Source organism: Mus musculus, chromosome 7 (genome assembly GCF_000001635.26).
Source record: "Mus musculus strain C57BL/6J chromosome 7, GRCm38.p6 C57BL/6J".
NCBI classification, from domain to species: domain Eukaryota; kingdom Metazoa; phylum Chordata; class Mammalia; order Rodentia; family Muridae; genus Mus; species Mus musculus.
Genome location: NC_000073.6, coordinates 104,096,106 through 104,109,773, shown reverse-complemented (window position 1 = coordinate 104,109,773; position 13,668 = coordinate 104,096,106). Strand labels below are relative to the sequence as shown.

Below are 13,668 nucleotides of genomic sequence, written 5' to 3'. Positions count from 1 at the left end.
CCCCAATCCTCCCCATTTTATCTCCCACCCAACCCAACAGCTTCATTCTCTTTCTCTTTAGAAAAAACAAAAAACAAAAAAACAGGCAAGCCACCCAACCAAACTTAAAAAAAAATGGAAAAATGTAAGAAACAAAACCAGACATACAAAAACAAAACCCATAAAAACACAAAACCAGTAATCACAATACATAAGCAAAAGCCCAATCAGATAAAAAATGCACAAGCCAAGATGTATGAGACAAAATCATCTACAAAAATGTCATTGAGTTCATTCTGTGTTGACCAAGAACTGATGAGCATAGGGCCTATCCTTAAATGTGATTTATATAGCCAGTGAGCCTCCATTGAAGAGGACAAATTTTTCCTTTGAAAGCACATTTCAATTTGAGATGACTTCTGTTTAGGGATGGGGGATAAGAAATGTGTAGCTCGAGATAAAAGGATGGACCATGTAGAGACTGCCATATCCAGGGATCCACCCCATAATCAGCATCCAAACGCTGACACCACTGCATACACTAGCAAGATTTTATCGAAAGGACCCAGATGTAGCTGTCTCTTGTGAGACTAGCCCGGGGCCTAGCAAACACAGAAGTGGATGCTCACAGTCAGCTAATGGATGGATCACAGGGCTCCCAATGGAGGAGCTAGAGAATGTACCCAAGGAGCTAAAGGGATCTGCAACCCTATAGGTGGAACAACATTATGAACTAACCAGTACCTGGGAGCTCTTGTCTTTAGCTGCATATGTATCAAAAGATGGCCTAGTCGGCCATCACTGGAAAGAGAGGCCCATTGGACACGAAAACTTTATATGCCCCAGTACAGAGGAACGCCAGGGCCAAAAAAGGGGAGTGGGTGGGTAGGGGAGTTGGGGTGGGTGGCTATGGGGGACTTTTGGTATAGCATTGGAAATGTAAATGAGCTAAATACCTAATAAAAAATGGAAAAAAAAAGAGAAATGTGTAGCTCTTCATTAATTGAAATAGCATTAACTAGATATCATCAACTACTACCTGTCACAATTGAGTATTTGTGTTGTTTCAGATACTACAACAAGCATTTTTCTGAGGTGGAGATGAGTAGGTGGGACATCCTGATTCATGTAGCAAGAAGACTAAGAAACAGAGATTTAAGCTCCTAGATGCCTGGGTCCAGAGCCTATATTATTCCCACCACAAAAGGCTAGATAATATGCTATCTATAAAAATTTGTAACCTTAGGTCTTTTCCGGAATTACAGACTTTTTTTTTAAACAATCAAAATAACAGCAATCATCTATTTGAGCAGCATAAGTGAACTTGTAAATTTTAGACCTGAGATTACTGATAGAATCTGATTCAGCTTCTCTGAATGTCAGTAATGGGTAACTTCAGGTCTGAAATGAAATAGATCTCAAACTAGAAGCCTGAAGAGAGGATGGGAGGAAATTCATTTCACTAGGCATTCATTCCTCCTCAAACACCATTGACATATTTCAGATTCATATTGTGGTAATGTAGTTACCACAATAACTCCTTGAAACACAATAATTTTTTAAAAAACGAGGCAAAGAAGTTGCTTATTAGTGTTTAGAAAGGTTGTATTAATTCTTCATTTTATTTGCTTATTGGACCTTTACAAGAAATGCCCTAAAATTTTCCTTTACTTATTGACATATGAATTTCACAGCTCAGTATGAGTTAGATGTTAATACCATCATTTAATAACTGGCCAAGTTAAGGCAAATGACACTGAGCATGATGTTCAAAGCTGCACAATTAGTAATTAAACAAGTTTAGGTTCAGGTACTCTGACTGGACTTTGAGCTCCAGTTGCTACCTGAAGAGGTGAAATGTCAGAACTTAGATTCAAACTCACACTGAGTTCATTTTTTTAAGTTTCCCACTGGACTCAGACCTTTTCACAAAACTCAATCTTTTCATAAGGCTGGTAACTGACTTCTTTAGGAAGTTGTACCTACATGTGTTGCTTAGGGTTACTACTGTTTTGATGAAACACCAAGGCCAAAGCCAGTTGGAGAGGAAAGGGTCTATTTCACTCACAGTTCTCTATGACAGTTCGTTAACAAAAGCAGTAAGGGCAGGAACTCAAGCAGAGCGGGAGCTGATGCAGAGGCCAAGGAGAAATGCTGCTTACTGGCTTGCTTTCATGGATTTGCTCAGCCTGCTTTCTTCTAGATCCTGAGACCATCAGCACAGGGGTGGTACCACCCATCATGGCCTGAGTCCTCTCTCATCAATCACTAATTAAGAAAATGCCTGATGGCTGGACGTTATGGACACATTTTCTCAATCAAGGTCCCCTCCTCTCAGATGACTCTAGGTGTGTCGAACAGACATAAAAGTAATCAGGACAGCACTTCTGAGAGAAGAGTGAAAATATCATCCCTCTGGACCATTCAGAATTTCTTTAAAAGTCCCATAAACATGGTCTGTTTAATTTGACCATTACATTTCCCCTTCATCTCGCCTCTCGTCTTCCTTCCAGAGAGCTGATGATATAATGTCCAGAATAATTTGTTTTCCTTATCTCCAACCTTTGCTCTGACTTCATACTAAGTCCTTCCCCAAGTGAAGCAGTTTTAGAAGCCGACTCCGAATCTCCTTGGTTCTTGCACCGTAGATGATGGGATTGAGCACGGGAGGCACCAGCACATAGAGGTTAGCCAGGAAGATATGCACATGCTTGGGAACTCGATTGTGACCAAAGCGATGGGTGAGGAAGGAGAAGAAAGCAGGTATATAGAAAACCAGAATGACACCAAGGTGAGATCCACAGGTACTCAGAGCCTTGTGTTGAGCATCACGGGATGGAAGACGGAAGACAGCCCGGAGGATGAAGCCATAGGAGATGGCAATGAGGATGGAATCCAGGCCCATGGCCAGCAAAGCTACAGTCAACCCATAGACAATATTAACAGTAATATTGGCACAGGCAAGCCTAGCAATGCCCATATGCTCACAGTATGTGTGAGTCATGACACGGTGACCACAGTAGGGCAGTCGCCTCAGCAAAAAGATGAAAGGGGAGACAATAGCCACACTACGGACTATCCCAGCAAAGATAATTTGGGCTATGACAGTATGGTTGAGGATGGTTGTATATCTCAGTGGGTTGCAGATAGCTACATATCGATCAAAGGCCATGGCAAGGAGAACCGAGGACTCAAGAGCATAGATGGAGTGGACACAAAACATCTGGGCGAGGCATCCACCAAAGGAAATCTCATTAGAATGGAGCCATAGAATGGCCAACATTTTAGGTACAGTGGTGGAGCTGAGAGCCAAGTCAGTGAGTGAGAGAAGGCAGAGGAAGAGGTACATGGGTGTGTGAAGCACACTCTCTGTCCCAATGATAAGGATGAGGGCAGCATTCCCAAGCAGAGCAACCACATACATGACACAGAAGGGGATGGCAATCCAGAGGTGGGCGAACTCCAGCCCTGGGATCCCAGTTAGGAAGAGAGTGACTGGGAGACTTTCGCTCATGTTGGAGGCTGTTGTCTGTCTTGGCACACGAAGGGCTTTATCCAAGGGTTGACGGCATGCCTGCCCTGAAATTAGGTGTCTGGTTCATTCATGAATTTATAGGCTGAAAAATTGCCTGTTCCTCAAGAATCTTTTAAAGCCTCATCTATTTCCTGTATTATTCATCAGTGCTTGTTTTTACAGTCAACACAAGGTAAGTGTTTATGATCCTTAGTGAATATTGTCTGACTTGTCTTGTGAAATGCTCTGCATACCATCTAGAGGCCTTTAGCCTGCTCCCTTGGATGGTTACTTGCTTTCCATCACTCATATCCCCCTACACCCCTATCATTTTCAGATTTTTAAACTTCCCCCCTCTATATATCTTTTCTTATTTCAGGGAAGTTTCAAGGGGCCTTCTGTCTCTATTTTGCTTCTTAGTCATCTTTACACTCTTGCCTTTTTGGTGGGGCCTCCATGTTACCTATATGTTACTTACTTAAAGTTGGTCTTATATATCCAGTTCTGAGTTGGTTCTTTTTACCCTACCCAATGTCATTTAATTTTCTATCACTTCCAGAAAAAAACATTTTATTCCATGTCACTTCCTGGTGCCACAATAACTTTATTTGTTGTCTGAACTTCAGACCCTCTTCCTACTTGCCTGTAGATTTTCACTGATAACGCAGAATAGTTTGGGTTTAGCCCTGCTATTGGCCTATGGTGAGAGAATCTGGCAAGCTGGAATCACTACAAACTTTTTCCTCTCCTTTTACCTATACCTGCACAGGATTTCCAATGATTGCTGTGAGATATCTGCCACTCTGTCAGCATCTGTGGCTCAGAGGACTGAGAAGGGTAGCATACAAGCACAGTTAGTTTCTCTTTCATCAAGAAACTGAAAGCACATTGAGCTAGCATCCCACTTGTATTCAAGGTAGGGGGTCCCTTTCCAAATTTGCCTCAGCCTTTTTTGAGTCATGATGGTGACTGGGTTTTGAGGTCTTGCTTAGGCAAATGCAGTTTAGCCAATCTTAGACATTATGCAGTAACTCTGGGTTGTTTGCTTGTTTGTCTTTGTTTTTTGTTTGTTTTTCCTAATAAAATACGGTTTTGTTTTAAATTCTGATAAAACAAAACAAAAACAAAACAAAACAAAACAAAACAAAACAAAACAAAACAAAACAAAACAAAACTCTTACCTGTGCAAGGGGCATCCATTTTTGGCAGAGAGTGCTGAATGTAGATCTCTGCCAAGGAGCACTGTGTGGGAGCACAGCTACTCTGAGATGTGTTACATGAGTGCTGAGTTGTTTGGGAGAGAAAGAAGAGGTAAAAAGGTTGGACCAGGCATACCCTGTGCTTGAAGCTTTGTTTGGAGGAGTGGAAGGGGGGTATCCTTGCAGATTCAGGTGGGTGTGGTTTAAGAGAGTGGGAATACTTAGTGTTATTCCTGTTGAATTGTCCTCTTTTAAAGTTTTCTGAACTCCCTGAATGTCTTCAGATCAGCTCTTTGGTCACCTGGCTCATTAAGAGAAACTTGCTTTGTTCTTCAATGCTCATGAGTAAAGACTCAGGTGTCCTCCTCCTCTGAGGTCCCTGCTGTGTTTGTCTTGAGGGAGAAAGAGAAAGTGACACTGATAAATGAAGGAAAAAACTGAGTGAGAAAACTAGCAGTAACCTTTGAAGGGAGTGGAAATTAACTCCCATGCCTGTGCTCTCTGTTCTACATCCTGGTCTGTCTTCTCTGCTTGACTCCCTTCTTTCTTTCATTCTGAGTTTTCGTGAATGCCTAGTTATCATGGTTCATTAGCATTCTGTGGCCAGGATGAAAGATTTATGTGAAGAAAGTAGTAAATGTCCTCCGTGAATGGCATTGTGCTAACAGATGCCACTTAACAACACACAGTTAAATGGCCAGGAGAGGTGGCTCAGCAGTTGATTATTGGCTGCTCTTCAAGAATACCTTGGTTTGATTCTTGACACCCACATGGCATCTTGCAACTGTAAATTTAGCTCCAGGGAATACGATACCCACTTCTGGCTTCTGAGGAAGCTACATACATGTGGTGCATAGACAAACATTTGGACAAAACATTTATAAACATAATATAAAAATATGCATAGTCAGCACGCACAAGGCCTATCAGGTCTGAGCCAGATGGGGTCCCATTGCTGGGAGGGGAAGTGCACACCAGCTCCCATCCCTAACCCACAAACTACCTCCAACTGATAACCACTCACACAGGAAACTTGGTTTCCTCCAACCTCCATCTATGCCCAGCAGTAGATCTAGGCCAACACAAAATAAACTCAATGGTATTTTTGAAGGTCTTCCCCACCCCCATACAGGTCTTTGGTGTATATTTCAGTTTCTGATTTTGCATGCAAATGTGTATATTTCTGCATCTATATGTGTTCCTTGTGCCTTTTCTTTAGCTCCCTTCTTCTCTTTGTTTTGTCCTATTCTAACTTGTTATTTATTTTATGTCATTATCTTTTTTTAGGTAACTTTTTTTTTAATGAGAGAGAGAGAGGGAGGGAGAGAGAGAGAGACAGAGAGAGAGAGAGAGAGAGAGAGAGAGAGAGAGAGGGGGAGAGAGAGAGAGAGCAGAGAGAGAGAGAGAGAGAGAGAGAGAGCAGAGAGAGAGAGAGAGAGAGAGAGAGAGAGAGAGAGAGAGAGAGAGAGAAAGGAGGTGGATTTGGATGGGAGGTGATGTGAGACAAATCTGGAAGGAGTTGAGGAAAGGGAACCATAATCAGAATATATTGTATGGGAAAGTTCTATTTTCAGTAAAACCAAACAAATGCATAGTCATGATGAGAGCATGAACTTCATGACAATGACAACAGGGAATTATGCAGAGCACAGGGCCTTCCTGAGCATTTTCACCACTGGTACCAGGGTGTGTCATGAACCAGTTCTGGTTGGGTAGCATTTTATTCCAGTCAGATCCCCTGAATTTCATGGCTTTTGCCACCAACCAGGTCCTGATCTATGTTCATCAAAGCTTTGTCCCAGGATCCATCAATTTTCCTTCTTGATTTTCTTTTCAACATATATTCTCTTCTCAAATTACTCCAAAGCAGTGGCCTTACAAAAATTAGGTACTTATTCCTTTTTTTTTAAGTATATACACTTTATTAAAGTATATTAAAGTTAATATACACTTATTTTTTAAAATATTTTTATTACATATTTTCCTCAATTACATTTCCAATGCTATCCTATAAGTCCCCCATACCCTCCCCCCCCCAATTCCCTACCCACCCATTCCCATTTTTTTGGCCCTGGCGTTCCCCTGTACTGGGGCATATACAGTTTTCTTGTCCAATGGGCCTCTCTTTCCAGTGATGGCCGACTAGGCCATCTTTTGATACATATGCAGCTAGAATCAAGAGCTCTGGGGGGTACTGGTTAGTTCATAATGTTGTTCCACTTATAGGGTTGCAGATTCCTTTAGCTCCTTGGGTACTTTCTCTAGCTCCTCCTTTGGGAGCCCTGTTATCCATCCAATAGCTGACTGTGAGCATCCACTTCTGTGTTTGCTAGGCCCCGGCATAGTCTCACAAGAGACAGCTACATCTGGGTCCTTTCAATAAAATCTTGCTAGTGTATGCAATGGTGTCAGCGTTTGGAAGCTGATTATGGGGTGGATCCCTGGATATGGCAGTCTCTAGATGGTCCATCCTTTCGTCTCAGCTCCAAACTTAGTCTCTGTAACTCCTTCCATGGATGTTTTGTTCCCAATTTTTTTTTTCTCATTTTTTATTAGGTATTTAGCTCATTTACATTTCCAATGCTATACCAAAAGTCCCCCATACCCACCCACCCCCACTCCCCTACCCACCAACTCCCCCTTTTTGGCCCTGGCGTTCCCCTGTACTGGGGCATATAAAGTTTGCATGTCCAATGGGCCTCTCTTGCCAGTGATGGCCGACTAGGCCATCTTTTGATACATATGCAGCTAGAGTCAAGAGCTCCGGGGTACTGGTTAGTTCATAATGTTGTTCCAATTATAGGGTTGCAGATCCCTTTAGCTCCTTGGGTACTTTCTCTAGCTCTTCCATTGGGAGCCCAGTGATCCATCCATTAGCTGACTGTGAGCATCCACTTATGTGTTTGCTAGGCCCCAGCATAGTCTCACAAGAGACAGCTACATCTGGGTCCTTTCGATAAAATCTTGCTAGTGTATGCAATGGTGTCAGCGTTTGGATGCTGATTATGGGGTGGATCCCTGGATATGGCAGTCTCTACATGGTCCATCCTTTCATCTCAGCTCCAAACTTTGTCTCTGTAACTCCTTCCAAGGGTGTTTTGTTCCCACTTCTAAGGAGGGGCATAGTGTCCACACTTCAGTCTTCATTTTTCTTGAGTTTCATGTGTTTAGGAAATTGTATCTTATATCTTGGGTATCCTAGGTTTTGGGCTAATATCCACTTATCAGTGAGTACATATTGTGTGAGTTCCTTTGTGAATGTGTTACCTCACTCAGGATGATGCCCTCCAGGTCCATCCATTTGGCTAGGAATTTCATAAATTCATTCTTTTTAATAGCTGAGTAGTACTCCATTGTGTAGATGTACCACATTTTCTGTATCCATTCCTCTGTTGAGGGGCATCTGGGTTCTTTCCAGCTTCTGGCTATTATAAATAAGGCTGCTATGAACATAGTGGAGCATGTGTCCTTCTTACCAGTTGGGGAATCTTCTGGATATATGCCCAGGAGAGGTATTGCTGGATCCTCCGGTAGTACTATGTCCTATTTTCTGAGGAACCGCCATACTGATTTCCAGAGTGGTTGTACAAGCCTGCAATCCCACCAACAATGGAGGAGTTTTCCTCTTTCTCCACATCCACGCCAGCATCTGCTGTCACCTGAATTTTTGATCTTAGCCATTCTGACTGGTGTGAGGTGGAATCTCAGGGTTGTTTTGATTTGCATTTCCCTGATGATTAAGGATGTTGAACATTTTTTCAGGTGCTTCTCTGCCATTCGGTATTCCTCAGGTGAGAATTCTTTGTTCAGTTCTGAGCCCCATTTTTTAATGGGGTTATTTGATTTTCTGAAGTCCACCTTCTTGAGCTCTTTATATATGTTGGATATTAGTCCCCTATCTGATTTAGGATAGGTAAAGATCCTTTCCCAATCTGTTGGTGGTCTTTTTGTCTTATTGACGGTGTCTTTTGCCTTGCAGAAACTTTGGAGTTTCATGAGGTCCCATTTGTCAATTCTCGATCTTACAGCACAAGCCATTGCTGTTCTATTCAGGAATTTTTCCCCTGTGCCCATATCTTCAAGGCTTTTCCCCACTTTCTCCTCTATAAGTTTCAGTGTCTCTCGTTTTATGTGAAGTTCCTTGATCCACTTAGATTTGACCTTAGTACAAGGAGATAAGTATGGATCGATTCGCATTCTTCTACATGATAACAACCAGTTGTGCCAGCACCAATTGTTGAAAATGCTGTCTTTCTTCCACTGGATGGTTTTGGCTCCCTTGTTGAAGATCAAGTGACCATAGGTGTGTGGGTTCATTTCTGGGTCTTCAATTCTATTCCATTTGTCTACTTGTCTGTCACTATACCAGTACCATGCAGTTTTTATCACAATTGCTCTGTAGTAAAGCTTTAGGTCAGGCATTGTGATTCCACCAGAGGTTCTTTTATCCTTGAGAAGAGTTTTTGCTATCCTCGGTTTTTTGTTATTCCAGATGAATTTGCAAATTGCTCCTTCTAATTCGTTGAAGAATTGAGTTGGAATTTTGATGGGGATTGCATTGAATCTGTAGATTGCTTTTGGCAAGATAGCCATTTTTACAATGTTGATCCTGCCAATCCATGAGCATGGGAGATCTTTCCATCTTCTGAGATCTTCTTTAATTTCTTTCTTCAGAGACTTGAAGTTTTTATCATACAGATCTTTCACTTCCTTAGTTAGAGTCATGCCGAGATATTTTATATTAGTTGTGACTATTGAGAAGGGTGTTGTTTCCCTAATTTCTTTCTCAGCCTGTTTATTCTTTGTGTAGAGAAAGGTCATTGACTTGTTTGAGTTAATTTTATATCCAGCTACTTCACCGAAGCTGTTTATCAGGTTTAGGAGTTCTCTGGTGGAATTTTTAGGGTCACTTATATATACTATCATATCATCTGCAAAAAGTGATATTTTGACTTCCTCTTTTCCAATTTGCATCCCCTTGATCTCCTTTTGTTGTCGAATTGCTCTGGCTAATACTTCAAGTACTATGTTGAAAAGGTAGGGAGAAAGTGGGCAGCCTTGTCTAGTCCCTGATTTTAGTGGGATTGCTTCCAGCTTCTCTCCATTTACTTTGATGTTGGCTACTGGTTTGCTGTAGATTGCTTTTATCATGTTTAGGTATTGGCCTTGAATTCCTGATCTTTCCAGAACTTTTATCATGAATGGGTGTTGGATCTTGTCAAATGCTTTTTCTGCATCTAACGAGATGATCATGTGGTTTTTGTCTTTGAGTTTGTTTATATACTGGATTACATTGATGGATTTTCGTATATTAAACCATCCCTGCATCCCTGGAATAAAATCTACTTGGTCAGGATGGATGAGTGCTTTAATGTGTTCTTGGATTCGGTTAGCGAGAATTTTATTAAGGATTTTTGCATCGATATTCATAAGAGAAATTGGTCTGAAGTTCTCTATCTTTGTTGGATCTTTTTGTGTTTTAGGTATCAGAGTAATAGTGGCTTCATAAAATGAGTTGGGTAGAGTACCTTCTACTTCTACCTTGTGAAAAAGTTTGTGCAGAACTGGAATTAGATCTTCTTTGAAGGTCTGATAGAACTCTGCACTAAATCAGTCTGGTCCTGGGCTTTTTTTGGCTGGGAGACTATTAATAACTGCTTCTATTTCTTTAGGGGATATGGGACTGTTTAGAAGGTCAACTTGATCCTGATTTAACTTTGGTACCTGGTATCTGTCCAGAAATTTGTCCATTTCGTCCAGGTTTTCCAGTTTTGTTGAGTATAGCCTTTTGTAGAAGGATCTGATGGTGTTTTGGATTTCTTCAGGATCTGTTGTTATGTCTCCCTTTTCATTTCTGATTTTGTTAATTAGGATTTTGTCCCTGTGCCCTCTAGTGAGTCTAGCTAAGGGTTTATCTATCTTGTTGATTTTCTCAAAGAACCAACTCCTCGTTTGGTTAATTCTTTGAATAGTTCTTCTTGTTTCCACTTGGTTGATTTCACCCCTGAGTTTGATTATTTCCTGCTGTCTACTCCTCTTGGGTGAATTTTCTTCCTTTTTTTCTAGAGCTTTTAGATGTGTTGTCAAGCTGCTAGTATGTGCTCTCTCCCGTTTCTTCTTGGAGGCACTCAGAGCTATGAGTTTCCCTCTTAGAAATGCTTTCATTGTGTCCCAAAGGTTTGGGTACGTTGTGGCTTCATTTTCATTAAACTCTAAAAAGTCTTTAATTTCTTTCTTTATTCCTTCCTTGACCAAGGTATCATTGAGAAGAGTGTTGTTCAGTTTCCATGTGAATGTTGGCTTTCTGTTATTTATTTTGTTATTGAAGATCAGCCTTAGTGCATGGTGATCGGATAGGATACATGGGACAATTTCAATATTTTTGAATCTGTTGAGGCCTGATTTGTGACCTATTATGTGGTCAATTTTGGAGAAGTTACCATGAGGTGCTGAGAAGAAGGTATATCCTTTTGTTTTAGGATAAAATGTTCTGAAGATATCTGTCAGATCCATTTGTTTCATCACTTCTGTTAGTTTCAGTGTGTCCCTGTTTAGTTTCTGTTTCCAGGATCTGTCCATTGGTGAAAGTGGTGTGTTGATGTCTCCCACTATTATTGTGTGAGGTGCAATGTGTGCTTTGAGCTTTACTAAAGTTTCTTTAGTGAATGTGGCTGCCCTTGTATTTGGAGCATAGATATTCAGAATTGAGAGATCCTCTTGGAGGATTTTACCTTTGATGAGAATGAAGTGTCCCTCCTTGTCTTTTTTGATGACTTTGGGTTGGAAGTCAATCTTATCAGATATTAGGATGGCTACTCCAGCTTGTTTCTTCATACCATTTGCTTGGAAAATTGTTTTCCAGCCTTTCATTCTGAGGTAGTGTCTATCTTTTTCTCTGAGATGAGTTTCCTGTAAGCAGCAAAATGTTGGGTCTTGTTTGTGTAGCCAGTTTGTTAGTCTATGTCTTTTTATTGGGGAGTTGAGACCATTGATGTTAAGAGATATTAAGGAAAAGTAATTGTTGCTTCCTGTTATTTTTTGTTGTTAAAGTTGGCATTCTGTTCTTGTGGCTGTTTTCTTTTAGTTTTGTTGAGGGATTATCTTCTTGTTTTTTCTAGGGCGTGGTTCCCGTCCTTGTATTTGTTTTTTTCTGTTATTATCCTTTGAAGGGCTGGATTAGTGGAGAGATAATGGGCGAATTTAGTTTTGTTGTGGAATACTTTGGTTTCTCCATCTATGGTAATTGAGAGTTTGGCTGGGTATAGTAGCCTGGGCTGGAATTTGTGTTCTCTTAGTGTCTGTATAACATCTGTCCAGGCTCTTCTGGCTTTCATAGTCTCTGGTGAAAAATCTGGTGTAATTCTGATAGGCTTGCCTTTATGTGTTACTTGACCTTTTCCCCTTACTGCTTTTAGTATTCTATCTTTATTTAGTGCATTTGATGTTCTGATTATTATGTGTCGGGAGGAATTTCTTTTCTGGTCCAGTCTATTTGGAGTTTTGTAGGCTTCTTGTATGTTCATGGGCATCTCTTTCTTTAGATTTGGGAAGTTTTCTTCAATAACTTTGTTGAAGATGTTTGCTGGTCCTTTGAGTTGAAAATCTTCATTCTCATCCACTCCTATTATCCGTAGGTTTGGTCTTCTCATTGTGTCCTGGATTTCCTGGATGTTTTGAGTTAGGATCTTTTTGCATTTTCCATTTTCTTTGATTGTTGTGCCGATGTTCTCTATGGAATCTTCTGCACCTGAGATTCTCTCTTCCATCTCTTGTATTCTGTTGCTGATGCTGGCATCTATGGTTCCAGATTTCTTTCCTAGGGTTTCTATCTCCAGCGTTGCCTCACTTTGGGTTTTCTTCATTGTGTCTACTTCACTTTTTAGGTCTAGTACGGTTTTGTTCATTTCCATCATCTGTTTGGATGTGTTTTCCTGTTTTTCTTTAAGGACTTGTAACTCTTTAGCAGTGTTCTCCTGTATTTCTTTAAGTGAGTTATTAAATTCCTTCTTTATGTCCTCTACCATCATCATTAGATATGCTTTTAAATCCAGGTGTACCTTTTCAGGTGTGTTAGGATGCCCTGGACTGGGCGAAGTGGGCATTCTGGGTTCTGATGATGGTGAGTGGTCCTGGTTTCTGTTAGTAGGATTCTTACGTTTACCTTTTGCCATCTGGCAATCTCTGGAGTTAGTTGTTATAGTTGTCTTTGTTTAGAGATTGTTCCTCTGTTGATTTTGTTACCCTATATCAGCAGACGTGGGAGAAAAGCTCTCTCCTCTGAGTTTCAGTGGTCAGAGCAGTCTCTGTATCTTAAGTGATAGGTGACCTGAATATACCAACCGGTTTCAGGAGTATTTATAGTAATTTAAGCATGAAGTACATCACACATATTAGATGTGGCTCCTAACTACTGCAAAGCCAGTGTACGGAACTGCAAACCTACCAGAGCAATGTCTAGACAGAGTGACCAGGTGGCATGCCAGGTGCTAATAGAATCAGATGTAAGAAGCACTGGATAATCTGGTGTTTCCAGTGACAAAGATGTTCTAAAGAATGAGACACTGGGGGCTGGAGAGATGGCTCAGCAGTTAAAAGCATTGACTGCTCTTTCAAAGGTCTCCGGCTCAAATCCTAGCAACCACATGGTGGCTCAAAACCATCTGTAATGAGATCTGATGCCCTCTTCTGGGATGTCTGAAGTCAACAATAGTTTATTTATTTATAACAATAAATAAATCTTTAAAAAGATGAGACATTACAGAAGGATAGCATGTATTGTATGTATCTTCCTTCAGTGACACATTCTATACTTACAAATATCTTTTGCTGAGGTTCAAGAAATCTGAATTAATTCAGACATATGAATGTTGTATGGCTATTTTCATCTTGTCTTATATACAACAGCAGAATCCCAGCCTTAGCTCATTGACCCATTAATTTTAGGCATCAATGACAACTCTGCTGAGGTTTTTAATT

General features: G+C 40.8%; 1 protein-coding gene across 2 annotated transcripts; it reads right to left on the bottom strand.

The window, feature by feature from the left end:
• Positions 1-2,554: 2,554 nt before the first annotated feature.
• Olfr646 (olfactory receptor 646) lies at positions 2,555-12,458 on the bottom strand. 2 transcript variants are annotated; one of them, XM_017322274.1, is made up of 2 exons: positions 12,440-12,458; positions 2,555-3,501 (listed from the first exon to the last, which is right to left on the bottom strand). In XM_017322274.1, exons 1-2 carry the CDS (start codon positions 12,456-12,458, stop codon positions 2,555-2,557), a joined length of 966 nt encoding a protein of 321 aa, XP_017177763.1. The 2 variants fall into 2 exon arrangements, with proteins under 2 accessions (XP_017177763.1, NP_667267.1); NM_147056.1 differs by lacking the exon at positions 12,440-12,458 and having other exon boundaries at positions 2,555-3,493.
• Between the last annotated feature and the right edge of the window lie 1,210 nt (positions 12,459-13,668).